The sequence below is a fragment of the Pongo pygmaeus genome, chromosome 16 (genome assembly GCF_028885625.2).
Source record: "Pongo pygmaeus isolate AG05252 chromosome 16, NHGRI_mPonPyg2-v2.0_pri, whole genome shotgun sequence".
NCBI lineage: Eukaryota > Metazoa > Chordata > Mammalia > Primates > Hominidae > Pongo > Pongo pygmaeus.
In genome coordinates this window covers 105,000,610-105,020,629 of record NC_072389.2, presented here as the reverse complement: position 1 = coordinate 105,020,629, position 20,020 = coordinate 105,000,610, and the positions used below count along the sequence as shown (strand labels likewise).

Sequence of the window (20,020 nt, the reverse complement as noted above, 5' to 3'; positions counted from 1 at the left end):
CAGCAAGCACAGTTAGTATAAAACTTACCCCAAATTCTGAATCAATGATGCTTTACCATTTCCTTTTAGAAGCCACTTAAATGAGAATGTTTTAAAATTTTTTAACTTGGAACAAATATGTCAAATATTTTGCAAACACCACCATGTTCAATGGTATTTTCTGGTGGGCACTGTGCATTACCTACTTTCTTTCCTTCTCTTTCCGAACACCTGCTAGGACTGCACATCTTTCATCAACCTGGCCATGGCTAAGTGACTAGCTTGGTCAGTGAAATTAAGCCAAAGTGGAAGCCTTGACAAGATTGAGTGCAAAAGACCTCACCCCTTCCACAGTGACCACCAGACGGTGGACGTTTTGTCAGCTTCATTCCTGAGCAGAGGCTCCAGGCTCTGAAAGACTAGTACAGTGTAGACAAGAAATATGTGTGCTGTTACAAGCCACTAGGACTCAGGGTTCAGCAAAAACCTGCTCCATCCTGGCTTCTAACAACACATTTCAAAGAGGTCACAGATTAAATGCATTTGGGTTCTTATACAAGTCATAAAAAGTAGAAGAAAGCAGAATGAATTTGGACCACTATCTCATACCATATACAAAAATTAACTCAAAATGGATCAATTAAATTTAAGAGCTAAAACCACACTTCATAGAACAAAACATAGGAGTAAATCTCCATAATCTTAGATTTGGCAATGAATTGATAGCTATTACATCAAAAGCATGAGCAGCAACAGAAAAAATAGATACACTGGCCAAGTGCAGTGGCTCAAGCCTGTAATCTCAACATTTTGGGAGGCCAAAGTGGGTGGATCATTTGAAGTCAAGAGTTGAAGACCAGCCTGACCAACATGGTCAAACCTCATCTCTACTAAAAATACAAAAAAATTAGCCGGGCATGGTGGCATGCGCCTATAGAACCAGCTACTCTGGAGGCTGAGGCAAGAGAATCTCTTGAATCCGGGAGGGGGAGGTTGCAGTGAGCTGAGATCACTCCACTGCACTCCAGCTTGGGCAACAGAGTGAGACTCCATCTCTAAATAAATAAATAAAAGAAAAATAGGGCTGGACGCGGTGGCTCATGCCTGTAATCCCAGCACTTTGAGAGGCTGAGGCAAGTGGATCACAAGGTCAAGGGATGGAGACCATCCTGGCCAACATGGTGAAACCCCATGTCTACTAAAAATATAAAAATTAGCTGGGCATGGTGGCACACACCTGTAGTCCTAGCTATTCAGGAGGCTGAGGCAGAAGAATCGCTGGAACCCAGGAGGCAGAGGTTGCAGTGAGCCGAGATGGCGCCACTGCACTCCAGCCTGGCAACAGAGTGAGACTCCATCTCAAAAAAAAAAAAAAAAAAAAGATACACTGGATGTCATCAAAATGTAAAAACTTGTGTGCATTACAGGCCACTACAAGAAAGTAAAAAACACAACCTACAGAATGGGAGAAAATACTTACAAATCATATATCTGGCAAAGGTCTAGCATCCAGACTACAAAAAGAACCCTTACAATTCAACAACAAAACAACAACTCAATTAAAAAATGGGCAAAGGATCTGAACAGACATTTCTCCCAAGAAGATATGCAAATGACCAACAAGCACATGTAAAGATGCTCAACATCATTAGCATTAGGGAAATGCAAATCAAAACTACAATGAAGTGACACTTCATACCCACTAAGACAGCTGTAACACTAACAAAAAAAGAAAAATAACAAGTGTTGGCAGGAATGTGGAGAAACTGGAACCATTGTGCATTGCTGGCGGTAATGTAAAATGGCTCAGCCACTTTTTGGTGGCTCCTCAAAAGTTAAGCATAAAATTACCATATGACCCTGCAATTCCTCTCTTATTTATATACCCAAAAGAACTGAAAACAGGTCCTTCAACATGTACATTCATGTTCATAGCAGCACTATTCACAATAGCTAAAAGGTGGAAATGGCCCAAATGTCCATCAGTAGATGAGTGGGTAAACAAATGGTGGTATAGCCATACAATGGAATCCCTACTGAATCATAAAAAAAAAAAAAAGAAGTACTGATATATGCTAAAACTTGGATAAACCTTGGAAACATTTTGCTAAGTAAAAGAAGCCAGATACACAAAGTTTCATATTTTGTGATCCCATTTATATAAAATATCTAGAGTTAACCCAGAGAGAAAACAGACTGCTGGTTACCAGGGCTGGGTGTGGGAGCTGAGGGTGGGGGTGGCAGAATGGGGAGGAACTGCTTAATGGGTGAGGGGTTTTACTCTGGAGTGAACGAAATGTTTGGAACTAGACAGAGGTGGCTGCATCCACGGTGAATGTACTGAATCCTATTGTCATTTCAATAGGATTAATTTTATGTTATGTCAGTTTCACCCCAATAAATTAGTTTTCCTTTTTAAAAAGCTAATGAAGTCTTGGCACTGCAGGAATAAAAAGTACTTCATTCACAAACTACCACAACACATTTAACAAGCTTTTTAGTTGAATCAATAATTTGATGTCATTGCTTCTGAGCAGGTACACGACATGAGTTAAATACCACGTGTCCAGATTTTTTAAAACTGTGGTAGACCTCTTTTCAACTTGCCCATTCCTTCTCCAGTATTTCCCTCCATTTTTATATATGTCATAGAGCAATATTTATCAACAGAGGAATCAGAAACCCTAGCAGGCTAACGGTACCGAACGAGGGAACCAGCATTCTTTCTTCTTCCCCAGTAGCATAAATGCCTTCAGGGTCCTAGTTACCATACCTTTGTCTCTTGACTCACTTCATAATAATTACTCATTTTCCTTTGTTTCTCTCTCTGCCATGACGGAAACATTATCTGTGCTGTCCAATATGGCAGACACTAGCCACATGTGGCTATGTGATGGAGGAACTGAATTTTTAATATTATTTTACTTTAATTTAAATGTTAAGGCCAGGCATGGTGGCTCACGCCTGTAATCCTAACACTTTGGGAGGCTGAGGGAGGTAGATCACCTGAGGTCAGGAGTTCAAGATCAGCCTGGCCAACATGGTGAAACCCGTCTCTACTAAAAACACAAAAATTAGCCGGGCGTGATGGCGGGTACCTGTAATTCCAGCTACTCGGGAGGCTGAGGCAGGAGGATCACTTGAACCCGAGAGGCAGAGGTTGCAGGAAAAAAAAAAAAGCAAAAAAGTTAATAGCACATGTGGCTGGTAAAGTGTGCAGAATTCATACCTTTTTATATTCACTACTGATTTTTCACTTAAACTCAGCTCCTTCAAATGTAAAACATAAAGAATAACTACCTAACTGTAAGAATGATAGATGTTTTAGATTATTTTTCTTAGAAGTAAATGAAAGTATTTGCTTAGCATTTGTAGAGATTAAAATTGTCATCTTAAGAAATGTAAATGAAAATATTTTAAGTATCTTCAAATCTGCAAATGTTTTCTGGCAAAAAATGTAAAACAAACATCAAGACTGATATTTTTAACTTAGCAAAAACTTACAGAATGAGCTCAAAATAAAAAAACACTATACATCCAGTACATTTACAAAAATAAAATGTTTCTGAATTTGATAGAAATTTGATTGCCAAGAAAAGATTTTTCAAAAGAAAAAACAGGCATTAAAAATTGCTGAAATGCCTCTTGAAGTGTTTATCTTAAAAATATTTGTTAAAACTGAAAGTTATATAAATGTCAGAAACAAGGGTTGGAGGTTACAAGCATCAAGTGTCTTTTCCAGCTTTTTATTTTTTAAAAAAAACTATTTAATAAACATGCCATAAGTATGATTTTATAAATGAAATTTTCAAAGCAATATAAAAATACACACAAAAATAGAATACCAAACACATTCCCATTAAGCCAGATCAATGATTTAAGATTACACCTAGCTTGAACAATTCTGTAAGTTTATGACATAACTGTTTGGTTCTGGGGGGGTGGGGTGGGGAGCATGTTCCAAGATCGGTGTACAAGTGCCTTACTTACATAGCGTATGTATTTGTTGACTGATTCGATGGGACTAACAGACACTGGCGTCTCACTTCTAGTACACAGGTGCCTCATTATAGTGAATGTCTGAAAAATGAATTTAAACTTGTGGAAACATACATACACCAATGGTTTTGAGTCTTTTGCTTGCAAATAACACTCTTCGAGTACACAAGATAATGGTCTGTTCTAAGGAAAAGACCCCTAGCCCTGCCACCTCTTTCTAAACTGTCCCCCTCCTAACTCCCTAGGCAGAAACTACAAATTACAGGGTAGATGCCAAGTCAGGTTCCCTATATCTCATTTAAAAAGCAAAGAATGATACATGTTTTTAAAATATTTCTATTAAGCTAGACTTTTATTCACAGGAAAACTCAGACACAGACTTTACAAAAATTAACTGGGAAAATTCACTTAACACGCAGCACTTCATTTCTCCAGTCGATAAATGAGGTTAAATTTTAACAACATGGTGGTGCTAGGCTAGGAAGAGGTTATCAACAAATATCTACAGAATTAAAATGAAGCAAAACTAACTGGACCACAAATTAGGAGACCTTATTTTTGCACCGAAAAGCCATAAAAGTGACTTTAGAACCAGCCATTATCCTCTTCTTAGTTTCCTCAAAAAGAAAAATTGTCTAAATTATCAATAAAGCTTCTAGCTTTAAAATCCTATGACTCCACAAATAGAGTTAAGTTATGGAACAGACGTTCATTTTCCTGAAAAATGAAAGTCATTATGACATGTGAGAGGCTTGAGTTTCTTAATTATTTGACAAGGAATCACCGTTACACATTACTGACAAGGAATCGGTAACAATGACAGAAAAGCTTCTAAATCTGAAAATTCAACAGGAAAAGAAGCTGTTGTAACAAAACTTAATTTTCAGGCACATGTGTATTATGAAGACAGGATAAATGCGCAATGGTTGTTTTCCAGAACTGTACCACATTTACTTACAAACACTAAAACACTAACGGACCATTAGAATGCTTTACTATTTGATATACTCACATATTTCCACATAGTCAATTTAAGAAACAGAGATGCTTTTATACAGAGCTAGCTCAAGAACAGTGCAATCATGGCGATTATGGAGGCCCTGCACCCTAGCAGCAGTTCAAGCTGCAAGGATCCAACAGACTGGAGAAAAAGAAGTCCTTGCTCTGGAATTCAAAATGAACCAAACTAATAACAAAACTTAATTCCCGCTCCCGGTTTCTCCTACCACACTTGGCTGTATGATGCTCTTTTAAGGCCATCTCCTTAACTTACTGTTTTTCCCCTCAGGGTGTTCTGATCCTTATTTGATCCAGATCCTACTATTACCAAATTCAAGGAGGGGGTGGAGGATATAGTTGTGTGACTTTCCTAGCCATCAACTTCTCTCACCTAACCTCCAGCTAAGAGGGTCATCTATGTCAATATGGCATAAACATATGCATCACTGTAAATCAAAATATTTAGACTCGCTGATTAGAAAGCTTGATAAAAACTTAGTGGTACTATATTCTAATCATCTTATTTTAACTGACTCCAAATTATAAAAATAAATATTTACTGAAAGTAATATAAACCAAACTTACTAGTAGAGCTTTCCCTTTTCCTATAAACACTTAAGTAAGACTCTGTTTCTTTCAGCCTCCACCCTACCCTCACACTCTCCACCCATCTCCAACTATCATCACTATTCAGTGTGTGTACGTTTCATGACTTAGTTTACTTGTCTATAAAATAAGGATAATAATAATGCCTACATCATAGGATTGTCCTGAGGATTAAATAATACATGTCATTTGCTTGAAACTGTTTGAGCACTTGGTAAAGGCTCAAACAGTGCTAGTTGCTATCATATTTTAACTAATCCATTATTGATGAATATTGAGGTTTTAACAATTTTTCATCATATTCAATTTTGTGATGAACATTCTTGTTCACCAGACTTTTCTATTGGGTAGATTCTTGCAAGTGAAAATGCCGATTCAAACACATATCCATGTACAGTTTTGCTAGATATGGCCCAACAACTCAACAAAAACATTAATTTCCATTAGGAGTATGTGACAGTATCTTCTCCTAACTGTCTCCAACACTGGGTATTAATTATCCTTAACACTAGGTGTTACTTTCTTTTTTTTTTTTTTTTTTTTTTTTTTTTTAGACAAAGTCTCACTATGTTGCCCAGGCTGTTCTCAAACTCCTGGGCTCACACGATCCTCTCATCTCAGCCAAGTAGCTGGTATGCCTTGATGCCTGGCTAGGTGTTAATCTTTGCCAATCTGATGGGTAAAAATTAGTGTTTTATCACTTCTTCTAAAAGTTGAACATCTTTTTACGTGTTTTTGCTATCTGTATTCTTTTTTCATTTGCCTGTTCATATTTGAAGCAGAAAGTCAGGAATGTTTTTCTCCTGGGCTAACAGGAGAGAAAAAACATCTGTGCTTCATTTCCCAGCCCAATTCAGGAACATGATTGACAGATATCTCTTTCCTTCACTAAGTGGAATATAATTTTTAAGTTAAATTATCTCTTGTTGCATAGATTAACTGCTTAATCAGGATCCATCTGCTCCTGTTGCTTAGCTATAAGCCAAACTCCCCTCTTTCATTAAAATTTGGATACCTCTTTTTTGTCCATTCATATTTATAAAATAAAATTAGAAAGTAGTGAGAGCTCTATCAGTATTTGGGCAAGTTACTCTTTCATTTCCTCAGGAAGGCCAACTGTTACCATTAAGAAAAGAAGTTGACAGATTCATTAAGTGATTTTGCTTCCAGGTTGAGATTTTATGTTTTCCTCCAAGTCTCTCGTGGCCTTTTTTCTTGTAAATAAAGGAACTGAGGTCCAAAGAGGTTAAGCCATAGGACTTTGATCTCTTACCTCTCTTACCTCTCAGTCCTGAGTTTTGCTACCAAACCATGAAACAGCCCCTTCCTGGGACTGCAGCCCTGAAATGCTCCCACTACTAATTTCCTCCCTTGAGGAACTTTAGAGTTTTAGAAAGGACTGGTGATTATTGCTTCCACGCTGTATTCCTTCTCCTTCTTACAAAGACCACAGGGACCGATGCAGGGAAGGTTGTAGGGCTCTACCTCAGCCCCCTCCACCTTGCACACTCAGACTGTGTCATCATCAGAAACTTCTCCATGACCACAGTCTTTCTCTGCCACCAAAATGTCCCATACCCCAGATGGCTTACTCAGTCGTACCCAATATAGCAGTTCTTCAACATCAATGGGTACTTTGGCCCACCTCCGTTCTCCATATTCACTCTTCCTTTATTTGCCTCCAATCCAACTCAGATTTCATGTTATATCACTCTCTCGGCCAAATCCTAAAACTCCTTAGTCTCTCTGTACTTGTACTGCACCCACCTGGCAAAAACCTAAATCTGTATGAATGCCACAGTCTACCTTCTCCATCCCTCAGACAGCTGAGTACAGCAAGAGAAAGTTCCCTAAATGAGCAGAAGGTTCCACCATAAGCTTAGTCACCAACTGCTTGCTAAATAACACCCAACAATTCTATCTTTCTCTAGCCAAACTGCCATGTGAGTCTTCAACCCTGCCCTCTCCCCAAATGTTCATTCCCAAGCAGATGGTCTGACCTGGTGAAAGCATCAGACGAAAACTCTCTCAACCGCCTCTCTCTGCCTCAGTGCACATCTGTCTTTCCACCTGTTCTCCCTTTCTTTACTTTCACAAAGGAGGAAAGAACATATTCCCAAGGTCAAGCCTTCCATGTGTACTCTGGAGCCCATTCTTAGGAAACTTGCACTTTGAATTATTCCCTTTTTCCAGAGGTTCAACTCCTCTCTAATGGGAATTTCCTATCAGCATTTACTCTGTCCTCTTAGAAAAGAGAAGAGAGGGGGGAAAAGGAAAGGGAAAAGAAAAGAAAAGGGAAGAATAGAAGAAAAATCTCCTTTGTTGTCAAATCCCCTCCCACTATGCCCATCCCATATCACAGCCAAACTTCAAGACCTATCTACCCATCTGTTTACTAGAGGTCCTCTCTGCATATCCCATCTATGTGGGGGTTTGCATAGAGAACATCAATACTCAAACAAAAGAAGAGCTGCTCCCGCTGAAGTGGAGATACACTATTGCTCGGTCCCCACCTCAGCATTGCTCAGTAAACCTGAGGTTCTGTGGAACTGTTAAATATAGCTAGGTTCCTCTTCAAACAGCTTGTCCAGTTCCCCTCTTCTTTATTCTCTAGTTCCAAGTTCCACCCCCCACTCCCCGCTTTTGCTGAGCCTTAACCTGTCTAAATATGCCTAGACATGCCACAGCCCTGTTCCATATTCCTTTCCTTATGTGGAAATAGGTTAGCTTTCTAGTCGCCTGTAGGTGACCACTTCCTCCTCTCCCTCTCTCCTCTATCATGCGCCCACCTTGTCTAAGAAAGTTTAAATGTTTAGCCAATAGTTTAGATTGTGTGGTCCAACCCCAGCCAATGGGGGAAAGACACAGAGACAGAATCTGCATTGTTCTCCTTTGTTCTGTGTGTTCTCATGGTGGCTAGGCCTATGAGCTGCTAGCACCCTTCTGCAGAAGAAAACTGGCCTTGCTGAGAAATTTTTTGAGTGCTCATTTTCTTTGTGGCCCTGAGCTCTTACTTCCAATAGAACCTATAAAACCACTGCTCAAGGCAAGCAGAACAGGTATATAGACTTGTCCCTCGAACATTATGCCATTGAGCCTTAGTTCATTTTTTTCCTTAAACTTGAAATTCCAACAAATGAAAATTCCATGAGAAGAAGAAGCTGTTCCATGATATATCTACTGTCAATGTCTTGAAGAGTGATGGGTACACAGTAAGTACTCAACAAATACACGTTGACTGAATGATGCTCTTCCTCCTAAGTGCCTGTCAAAGTCAGTCTTCGGTGTCATACAAATAGGATATTATTTTTAAAACATTCTACAATGCTGCTACATAGAATGAAATTATGTGTACTACACATGTTAAGCAGTAAGCGAGGCACTGAAGGTACAGAACGCAAGACACAGTTCCTGCTCTTGAAAGCTCTCAGTCTGGAACTCTTCTAATACGGTCCTTATGCTATTCTATTTTACATTCATTTATTTAATTCTACCACTGCAGGAATACCTATCATGTGACAAACCCAGACCCTGTATTACTTCTAATACCTTATCTATCTTAAAACGATCACAAAGATCAGACTTAATTCCTGAATTGCATTTAAAATAATTATGGAAAAAGTATTTAAAACATTTTCTAAGGTAAATGATAGGAAGCAAAATCATGTCTCTTAACTACGTCTTTTTTTTTTTTTTTGAGACAGGGTCTCACTTTGTCACCCAGGCTGGAGTGGAGTGGCATGATGTTGGTTCACTGCAGTTTCAACCTCCCGGGCTCAAGCAGTCCTCACATCTCAGATACCCCAAGTAGCTGGGACTACAGGCACACGGCACCACAACCAGCTATTTTTTTTTTTTTTTTTTTTTTAAGACAGGATTTTGTGATGTTGCCCAGGCTGGTCTTGAACTCCTGAGCTCAAGTGATCTGCCTGCCTCAGCATCCCAAAGTGCTAGGATTACAAGCATAAGCCATTGCACCCGGCCCCCACAACTACTTCTTTTTCACCTATCAGTTATATAACTAGATTTCAATACAAACCAGCTTATGTTTAAAAAGAAAGTTCTGGCCAGTCACAGTGGCTCACTGTAATCTCAGCAATTTGGGAGGCTAAGGCAGGAGGATCACTTGAGCCCAGGAGTTTGAGACCAGCCTGGGCAACACAGCGAGACCCCATCTCTATAAAAAGTTGTAAAACTCAGCTGGGTATGGTGTGGTGGTGTGTGCTTGTAGTCCCAGCTGCTCAGGAAGCTGAGGCAGGAGGCTCACTTGAACTCAGGAGGTCACGGCTGCAGTGAGCCAGGATCACGCCACTGTACTCCAGCCTGGGCAACACAGCAAGACCCTGTCTCAAAACAAAACAAAAAGTTTTAAGGTTTCTCAGCTATACAAATAAATGATAATCAAATATTGCTTTAAAAAAAATTTTTTTTTGAGACCGAGTCTCACCCTGTTGCCCAGGCTGGCATGCAGTGGCACAACTGCAGCTCACTGCAACCTCCACCTTGCAGGTTCAAGTGATTCTCCTGCCTCAGCCTCCGGAGTAGCTGGGACTACAGACGCGCACCACCATGCCTACCTAATTTTTGTATTTTTGGTAGAGACGGGGTTTCACCATGTTGGCCAGCCTGGTCTCAAACTCCTAGCTTCAAGTGATCTGCCCGCCTTGGCCTCCCCAAATGCTGGGATTACAGGCATGAGCCACCATGCCTGGCCTAAAAGTATTTTGAAATATAAAACATGTCTACCCTTTAGTCCAGCAATCCTACTTTTTAGGCTATCCTAAATATAAACATACACATACATACAAGAATGTACATATACCTACTGGCCTAGAGGTTAGTGGAATGAGAATATCATGAAATGAAAAAAGAGACTTCCAGAGAAATATGTATGATTTTTTGTTATTAAAAAAGGAAAAATATAAATAAAACATATATGTAATTACATAAACACAAGCAAGGAGATGGAAGGTGGTATAGTCTGAATGTTTGTGTTTCCCCCAAATTCATACACTAAAATTCTAAACCCCAAGATGATGATGGTGTTAAAAGGTGGGACCAGCCGGGCACAGTGGCTCACGCCTGTAATCCTAGCACTTTGGGAGGCCGAGGTGGGTGGATCACCCGAGGTCAGGAGTTCAAGACTAGCCTGACCAACACAGAGAAACCCCTTCTCTACTAAAAATACAAAATTAGCCGGGCGTGGTGGTGCATGCCTGTAGTCCAAGCTACTCGGGAGGCTGAGGCAGGAGAATCACTTGAACCCGGGAGGCAGAGGTTGCTGTGAGCCGAGATAGAGCCATTGCACTCCAGCCTGGGCAACAAGAGTGAAACTCCATCTCAAAAAAAAATTAAAATTAAGATTAAAATTAAAATTAAAAAAAGAGGTGGGACCTTTGGGAAGCAATTAGATTATGACAGCAGAGCCCTCATGAATGGAATTAGTGTTCTTTAAAAGAGGTCAGGGAGAGACCCTTGACCCCTTCCACCATGTGAGAACACAGCAAGAAGGCACCGTCTACGAACCCAGGAAGAGAGACCTCACCAGACACCGAATCTGCTAGCACCCTGATCTTGTACTTTCCCACCTCCAGAGCAGTAAGAAATAAATTTGTTTATAAGCCACTGATTTTATGGTGTTTTGTTATGGCAGCATGAATGAACCAAAGCAGAAGGATACAATCCAACTATTAATGTTGGTTGCTTCACAAACTGGACAAAGAGAGGATTGCTTTCCAGATATGCCTCTATGTTGTTTGACGTAAGGGCATATACCGGTTTTGTAATTGAAAAGTTTATTCTTTTAAATGTGCAAAAAGGCTTTTTCTTGTGCTTTAGTTCTAAACATGAGCATTCACCAAGTTCTGGACTTTTGTCATGCAATCATCCTACAAATACAAGCCACTACACGGCTTTGAGCGACTGAGGGGCAAAAGGGAGAAGAGTAGAGGTTGTGTGTTAGCGACAACTTCTCTTCTCAGCAACAGGCCTAACATGCTGAGGGGTAGGAGAGGAAAGGAGGAAAATGCTGAGAGAAGGCATTTAACACACATGCAAACATGTTAACAGGAAACAAAAAAAATGTTAAGAAACACAAAAACAACGTGAAAATGGAAGTGACTGACAGATTCCCAAGCTTGTTTAAAATCCGTAAGTAAAAGGCCAATTAAGCAATAACATATTCGAGATACTCTATATTTTCAATAATGTTTTCCCCAGTTTTGGGCAGTATTGCAGTTGTAAATAAAATTCCACATACTACTCTCCTTTAGGAACTATATTTTAACATCAGCAAATATTCCAAAAGCCCTGAGAATCACTACTAGTTTTCAGCACTCTACGAAAAGTAATGTTTTACCTGTTTTCAAAAACTGTGCTGTAAGCTATCATATATCTGACATAATCAGGCAATGGGTGGGCTTTGGGATGACTGCTACTATTCCCACCATCCCCTCATATCTGTACAGCACTTTATAGTTTACAAAGTTCTTTGATATACATAAATCAAATATCGTGGCTAAGAGAAAACAATTAAAGTAAAATACATACATCATTATAAACACATAAACAATTTAATCTTTGATGATTAAAAAGGTTGCAGAGAAATAAAATGTATTACCATAAGCTATTATAAACATCAATTTACTGGACAGTAGATTCTTATTTTCATAAATAAAAAACTGAAGCTGAGAAACTACCACAAGACCAGAAGTTTAACTTTTGGTGGGGAGGAAATCTTTTTTATTTTTACACACATGACAAGATTTTACATCAAGAATAGTCAGTTAAATAGTACAAATTTACATTCATGAGGTATGTTTAAAAAAAATCAACTAAAAAACCCACTTCTTCTCATAACCCATAATCCCACATTTTACAGTGCAGGGGAGAAGGGGACTGGTGGCGGGCATCCAAAACAAGTCTCTCCCAAAAGAAATGACTTACATTTCACATTCCCTCTCCACACAGGATCCAAACGGCGAGAGTATAATTTACAATTCATCTTTTTCAGCTGTAGATTCCTTTGCTGTTTCTTGTTCTTCTTCATCTGCTCCCACATCCATTTCTTTGTCTTTGTCTTGCTCTTTGCCTTCTGTTGTCTCCTCAGGTTCTTCCACCTTTGCATCAGGATCAATGTTCAAACTGAGGCAAGGCATTCTTTCTATTTTATCTCCATATGCTTTAGTGTCTGGTAAAAGACATCCTGACCGAAGCATTGCTGCATCGCTGTTTCAAACAAAACCACAGCAAGATCCAAAACTGTTTTATTATCTTCATCTTCCTTAATTCGTCAAAGCATGTCTCTGATCAGCGGATGTCTGGGATTAATTTCAAATGTTTTCTTCCGACTCGCACGTTAATTGGTAGAGATGTCCTTGCCCGTTTGGTGCGCTTATGCTTTCATGATTCTCTCCATGTTGCCAGACCACCCGTACTGGCTGGCCACCAAAGCACACGGAGATTCTGTCAGGCACTGAGATACCACAGCCTTTTCAATCTTGTCCTTAACGGCTTTATCTTTCACCCAATTGGGCAGAGGCTCAAATTCTTTCTTAACTGCTTCATGACTCTTCTTGATTTTCTCACTTTCATCAAACTTCACTCCTTCCTTGGCAACATTCTGGAACCTCTTCCCATCAAATTCGGGAAGGGCCTGAATGCAGTATTCAACCACAGGTTCTGTGAGGTAAATAACTTCATAGCCCTTTTTCAGAAGTCGCTAAACAAATGGAGAAGATTCAGCCTCTTTTCTGCTGGACCCAGCCATGAGGTAGATTTTGTCTTGTTTTTCCTTCATTCTTTCGACATACTGGTATAGGCTAGTAATGTCAGCTGGATGATGAGAAGACTGGAACCTAAGAAGCTTAGCAAGATATATTCGATTCGAGTGGTCTTCAATCACACCAAGCTTAATGTTGGTACCAAATTCTTTCCAAAAAGTATCATTGTATTTCTCATCAGCAATCTTCTTGATCATGTCCAGAGTTTTACGAACAAGTTTCTTCCTAATCACCTTAAGCAGTTTATGTTGCTGAAGAGTCTTGCAGGAAACATTCAAAGAGAGACCATCTGAGTCCACCACACCCTTGACAACATTAAGGTACTTAGGCATCATATCATGGAAGTCGTCTGTGATAAATACACAGCGCACATAGAGCTTAATGTAATCGCTCTTTTTAGATCCATATTCGTCAAATAGGCCACGTGGAACAAATATGGGTACAGATAAAATTGATTTGAAGGTAACTTCTCCTTCAGCAGTAAAGTGAATATAAGCCACACGATCATCACTTTCCTTTGAAAATGATTTGCAGAAAGCTTTGTATTCATCTTCTACTTCTTTGGATGGTCTCTGCCATATTGGTTTGATATCATTCATAAGTTCCCATTCACAGACAGTTTTTTCAACTTTTTTAGTCTTTGGTTTTTTTCTTCTTCTTCTTCCTCTACTGCAGCTTCATCGTAAGATTCTTCTTTCTCTTCTTTTGCTGCTGCTTCTTCCTTCATGGGCTCCTTAACAGTTTCAGTCTTGCTGCTCCGTACATAAATAGGAAAGTTTATGAACTGTGAATATTTTTGATGAGATTTTTAATTGTATCCAATTCAAGGTAAACAAATGCTTTTTCTTTTAAGACAAGGGCAATTGTCGTTCCCCGTCCTAGAGTGTTTCCTCTTGGATCAGCAATTACAGAATATTCATTGGAGTCGGACTCCCAGATGTACTGGGTATCATTGTTATGTTCTGAAGTGACAATAACCTTATCTGCTACAAGGAAGGTGGAATAGAAACTGACACCAAACTGGCCAATCAATTCAGAAGATGACTGGCCATCTTCCTGTGCTTCAGTCATTTTGTTTAAAAACTCGTTTGTCCCAGATTTGGCTATGGTACCAAGGTTTTTAACCAGCTCTTCTCTGCTCATTCCTACACCAGTGTCTGTGACATGCAGCAGGTTCTTCACCTTATCACACTTAATTTTGACTGTTAGTTCCTCATTTCCAGAAAGAGCATTGTCATCAGTCAGTGATATCAGCCTTATCTTAACTAAAGCGTCAGAATCAGTTCTCTAAGGAAAATCTCTTTATTTTCATACAATGAATTGATGATAAGTTTCATCACTCTGTTAACTTCAGCTTGGAAGGCAAACTTTTCCAACTTCTCTCTAAGTTCTCTTATTTGTGATGCATTTAATTTATCCAGCTGAATAGCTTCTTCCTCTCTCTGTACTACTTTATCATCCATCCTTGAGCCTTGTCTACTTTTACCCAGATCCTCTTCTACTGTACCTTCCACATCAACTTCATCAACAGCTCTGACCGACCCGAAGGTCAGCAGGATGCAGCAGAGGCCCAGCACCCACAGGGCCTTCACGGCGTGTGGTTGGTGAGTCTCAAGTCCCTTTAGAGTGCAAGAGCCACCTCTCCCTCTCACCCCCGGGCTCAGATCCTCACATCTCCAGCCGCGTGGTCCACCCACAAATTTAACTTTTATAAGCAAAGGTCAATTCTCTGAACAAAGTCTACCCCATTGGGCTATGGCAGATGGTTAATAAGTAATCCACTCACAATTTTTCTTTATATGTAAAGAACAAACAAGGCAAAATCTAGGCTATAATCCTTGTCAAAATATTTCTTATACCACTTCTCGTTAAAGGGTTAAAAAGTACTAATATGGTTTCATATCACGGGATGATGACTTTGCAAAAAAGGATTCCTATAACTGCATACAGATTTTCCAAGTTGGAAAACTGAAAAATCTAATTTCAGAAATATAAGTAGGCATTCAACATATATGCCAATATGCCAATCACAAAAGAACAAAACATACATATCTATTTACTTCCAGACAGAGCAAAGATAAACTAATTTTATAATGCTTTCTACCCACTATAGGCATTGTACATAGATTAAATAAAACTTTTCCAGGAAAACATGCCATATACATGAAGCCAATAAGATACACTTTCCAGATATTTAGCAAAGTCCAATATAGGGAAGGAAATGAAGAATGGGTGAATTCACAAAGTAGTAAGATCTCATAAATCATCTAAAATGAGTAAGAACTAGAATTCAAGTACAAGATTCAAATAAGGTTAAGTGATAACCAGAAAAGGCCATACAAAGTAAATCCATTTACTACAGAGACCAAATTTTACAATAAATAATAGGAATAAAAAGCTTGATTTGGACATACTTTTGAAAAACTTTTAGTTTATCTTATATGTAATACAATTCAGATTATAATGAAAACTACGTGCTTATTCTTAGAACATAAAAAGAGCAAATTAAATGTTGCCTTTGTGGCAAAATTTTTTCCAAAAAATTGTATGCTAGCCCAGTTCAAAATCATTGGATTTTCACAGGGCAATCATAAAGGTTTTGCTTTCAAAACACTCAAAAGTTACATTAAGCTTCCCAAGTGCATCTCTTAATGCTTTAATTTTCAAATCATTCTCCCTTTAATGCCTATATGTCAAAAGCATTGTTGGTCTTTCTCTTGTTTACTTTTTAACTGGCCTGGTGAATGCTGTAATATTCAAGAATCACCTGAGAAGCTTAACACACAAACAAATTACAAGTCAGGACAGAAGCACATGCTAAACGAAGACGGGTTTCTGAATGGGTACTAACTTTATAAGTCATACATCAGTGAATATTTTGCTTTCCTACACAGCTTCTCCGGCAACCTCATAACTGTGTGAACTTGGATAACAAATTCATAGCCAATGAAAAACCCCTGTGTGTGTATTTATATTAACTGTATATATAACAACAGGGGATATAATTCTTGGTCTGAATACCTCAGGGTATGTAAATGTATCTTGATCAGGACCACATGTATAAATAATTTTTTTGTAGTGTAATATAATACTGTACCAAGGATGTCAGGGAGTTCCTTTTCATATAGAGTCTCTCCAAGTACTGCAGTCCCTCATCTTTCAGTAACTCCAATGGAAAATGGTGCAGATTCCTATAATTTAAGAACAAATTCTTGTGCTTTTCCAGCCTTGCCACAGAGATCGTCTTACAAAGTTCGGATGCCATGACTGAATCTATCCCATCAGGCACGCTGCAGCACTATATCTTGTCAAAATTGGTCCATTTCTATAAAGAGAACAAGAAAATTTATTCACTGCAAGATTTTTTACAAGAATTGCCATATAAACCAGTTAGCACACAGAGCTACTTGAAGACACTGAAAAAGATAATTAATACATTCAATCCTACATTTTACTTTTATAACTAAAATTGTCACACATATTTAGGAGGAGATGAAAATGAATAACAATTTAATAAAAATACTCTGATTAAGCAATATTTATTACTTATTAGAAATAGTCCTAATGGAAAAAAATAGTTTTTGCACTTGAGATAGGAACCCTTGTCTAAGAAAAATAGTGACCAGTTTCATAACACGCAACCAAAGGAGAAGCTTAAAAATCAAATGCAGCAAAAAAACCCCTTTCTTTTATGAACTACCTCATTTTGTATTTAGCTTGAGGTACTTCAAAAATATTAAAATATATATTATTTATATCTAGAGTACTAATAGCTTCATTTTCTTCACTTCCTAGTATATAAATATTGTCCTACATTCTGATTTTTTCTTTATCTCTTTATTCTTTTCTTTCTTCTTATTTTTTTTAGAGACAGGGCCTCACTCTGTTGCCCAGGCTGGGGTGCAGTGACTCAATCATAGCTCACTGTAGCCTCAACTCCTGGGGTCAAGTGATCCTCCCACCTCAGCCTCCCAAGTAGCTGGTACTATAGACAGCACCACCACACTCAGCTAATTGTTTTATTTGTTTGTAGAGATGGGGGTCTCACTGTGTTGCCCAGGCTAGTCTCAAATTCCTGTGCTCAAGCAATCCTCCCACCTCAGCCTCCCCAAGTGCTGGGATTACAGGCGTGAGCCACTATGCCTCGCCTCTTTGCTTTTAGCTTTATGGATTATCAGAGGCATCAAAGAAATAGATCCAGGGCCACACAGTTTCATTAGTTTAAATTATTTCAATGAAAGAAGAAACATTGCACTCGGAAACAAGAATCCTGTATTATTCTATAATATTACAATGTCTCTGGGCCTCCAGTTGCCTAATATATAGAATGGAGATAGCAATTAATGCACTGGTTTAAAGGCCTGAGTCCAGGTCAGATTATTATAAATTCTCTTCTAGCTCCAAAATTGACAAGGGCAAGAAGACAAGTAACATTTGCCATTTCATCCACTAGGCACAGGGCTAAAACAAACTTCACCATCAGTTAACACAAAAAGAAACAAACTCAAGGCTTCAGTAATTTGTACAAGGTCAAACCGTTCACAAGGGATAAAAGCAAGGGTTTGATGCCAGGTCCAGTGGATTTCAAAGCTTGGGTTCTTCACAGACACTGACTCACAAGATTCCACAGGATACTAAGGAAATGATGAAACAACTACAAAGAAGTTGAGCTCTGCTTAAAGATTTGACTGTTTTCCTCAGCCCTTTTTCCCGACTCTCTATTGGAAAGTACCTTTCAATAATTTTTTTTCTTAAGGAAAGTGATTTTCATTGGGAATTAATACCAAATTAGTACAAAATGCAGCAACATAAGCTTTCAATAAACAAGAGTTTTGCAATTTTCTGGCTAAATTTTATTATTTTCAAATTCTAATTCCTAGCTAATGAGCTAGCACTTGCCATTTTATATAAAAAGGCAAAGTATGAAATACTATTTCCAAAGCAACATAAGGATCCAATACTTTCCCACATTTATTCCACCTACTCACCTATTTTATGAGATATATTATGTGACTTTGTGCAAGATAATCTTTCCACATCTTAATTCTCCTACCTGTAAAGCAAAGGGAAGTAGACTACAAATAACACCAATGATTCTGTGTAGAAAGTGAAACTTCATAGGTAATTATACACCGAACTAGTAAACTGTTAGCAGTTTAGATGTCTCACAACCATCTCAAACTTAACACATTCAAAGAGCTTTCTTTCCATTTTCATCATCAATCCGAATCTCCATAGTTTTTCCCATCTCAGTAAATGGCTCACCCCTCCATCCACCCAGTGGCTCAAGCCAGAGAAGCAGGAAGTCATGAATGATCCCATCCTCTCATATTCTCACCACCTCCAATCTGTCACAAGGCTAGAGGCTTCTATCTCCCAAATACATCTCAAATCCATCCAAATCTCTCCAACTGCCAAAACCACAAGCCACTGTCATCTCCTGCCTGGCCAACAGTATTAGCGGTCTCCCTGTGTCCACTCTAGTCACTTCCAACACATTAATCCCAGCAATGGGCCTTTAAAAATGTACATCCAATTACGTCTCACTCTTTTCGGCACACATCTTACTAAATAAACCCTTCAGAAACTTCTTATTTAGAAAATCAACTCATACTAGGCCTTGAGGGTGCCTCACCATCTGCCCCCATCCACTTCTCCATCAACTCTGCTTGGCTTCTCACCAAGCTTCTGGGTTTTTCCAATCCTCAAAGCTACCAAACTCCTAACAGCATTTGCTGCTCTCCTCTTAGCCTAGAAAGCAGTGCCCCATCATTCTCCAGATTTCAACATAAAAATCACTTCCCGAGACCGGGCGCAGTGGCTCGCGCCTGTAATCCTAGCACTTTGGGAGGCCGAGGAGGGTGGATCACCTGAGGTGAGGAGTTCGAGACCAGCCTGGCCAACCTGGCGAAACCCCATCTCTACTAAAAATACAAAAATTAGCTGGGTTTGGTGGCAGGCACCTGTAATCCCAGCTACTCGGGAGACTGAGGCAGGAGAATCTCTTGAAACCGGGAGGCGGAGCTTGCAGTAAACCGAGATCGCACCACTGCACTCCAGCCTGGGCGACACAGCGAGATTCAGTCTTAAAAAAAAAAAATCACTTTCCTATCCCAAAGTAATTCCCCTGGTGTTCTTTCAGAGAAACTTGGCTGTTTGTTTTTTCTTCGTAGGACTCCTCACAATTTGCCATTTAAATATTTATCGTTGCATCTGTCTATTGTCAATAAAGCCAAAAAGCCTGTCAATAAACCCTTCCGAAACTTATTTAGAAATCCTGAGGGCAGGGACTGCGTTGTTTTCTTCACGCTTGCATACCTGCATCTAGCACAGTAACTAAAAGTAACCCTCCCTAATATCTAGGTGATGGGTTGATAGGTGCAGCAAATCACCATAGCACACGTTTACCTATGTAACAAACCGGCATATTCTGCAGACGTATCTAGGAACTTAAAATAAAATTTTAAAGTAGGCCTTCTAATATCTGATGACATGTGGAAGAACATTGCAAGGTTGATTTTTCATCCACCTATGTCAAGACCACGGATAGAGCCTATAAGCTTGCTACATGCCACAAGGATGTCTAATCTTTACAACCATGTATTGCAATAGACATTATGTAGCCCGTTTTGTAGAGGAGGAAACTGAGTTTCTCA

General features: G+C 39.1%; 1 protein-coding gene and 1 pseudogene across 8 annotated transcripts in view; both read right to left on the bottom strand.

The window, feature by feature from the left end:
* The window catches only part of LRRC28 (leucine rich repeat containing 28), a 136,231-nt gene that overhangs the window by 115,028 nt on the left and 1,183 nt on the right, over nucleotides 1-20,020 (bottom strand). For 3 of the 8 annotated variants that reach the window (XM_054450756.2, XM_054450755.2, XM_063653027.1), the window contains exons 2-3: nucleotides 16,462-16,689; nucleotides 3,970-4,059 (exon numbers count right to left, since the gene is read on the bottom strand). In XM_054450756.2, coding sequence (XP_054306731.1) covers nucleotides 3,970-4,059; nucleotides 16,462-16,629 — 258 coding nt within the window. In that variant the 5' untranslated portion in view covers nucleotides 16,630-16,689. Of the gene's footprint in view, nucleotides 1-3,969; nucleotides 4,060-16,461; nucleotides 16,690-18,352; nucleotides 18,413-20,020 lie in introns of those variants that run through there. The other 5 variants (XM_054450759.2, XM_054450757.2, XM_054450760.2 and 2 more) reach the window with 3 other exon arrangements.
* Nucleotides 12,324-15,085, bottom strand: LOC129014511 (endoplasmin-like; annotated as a pseudogene).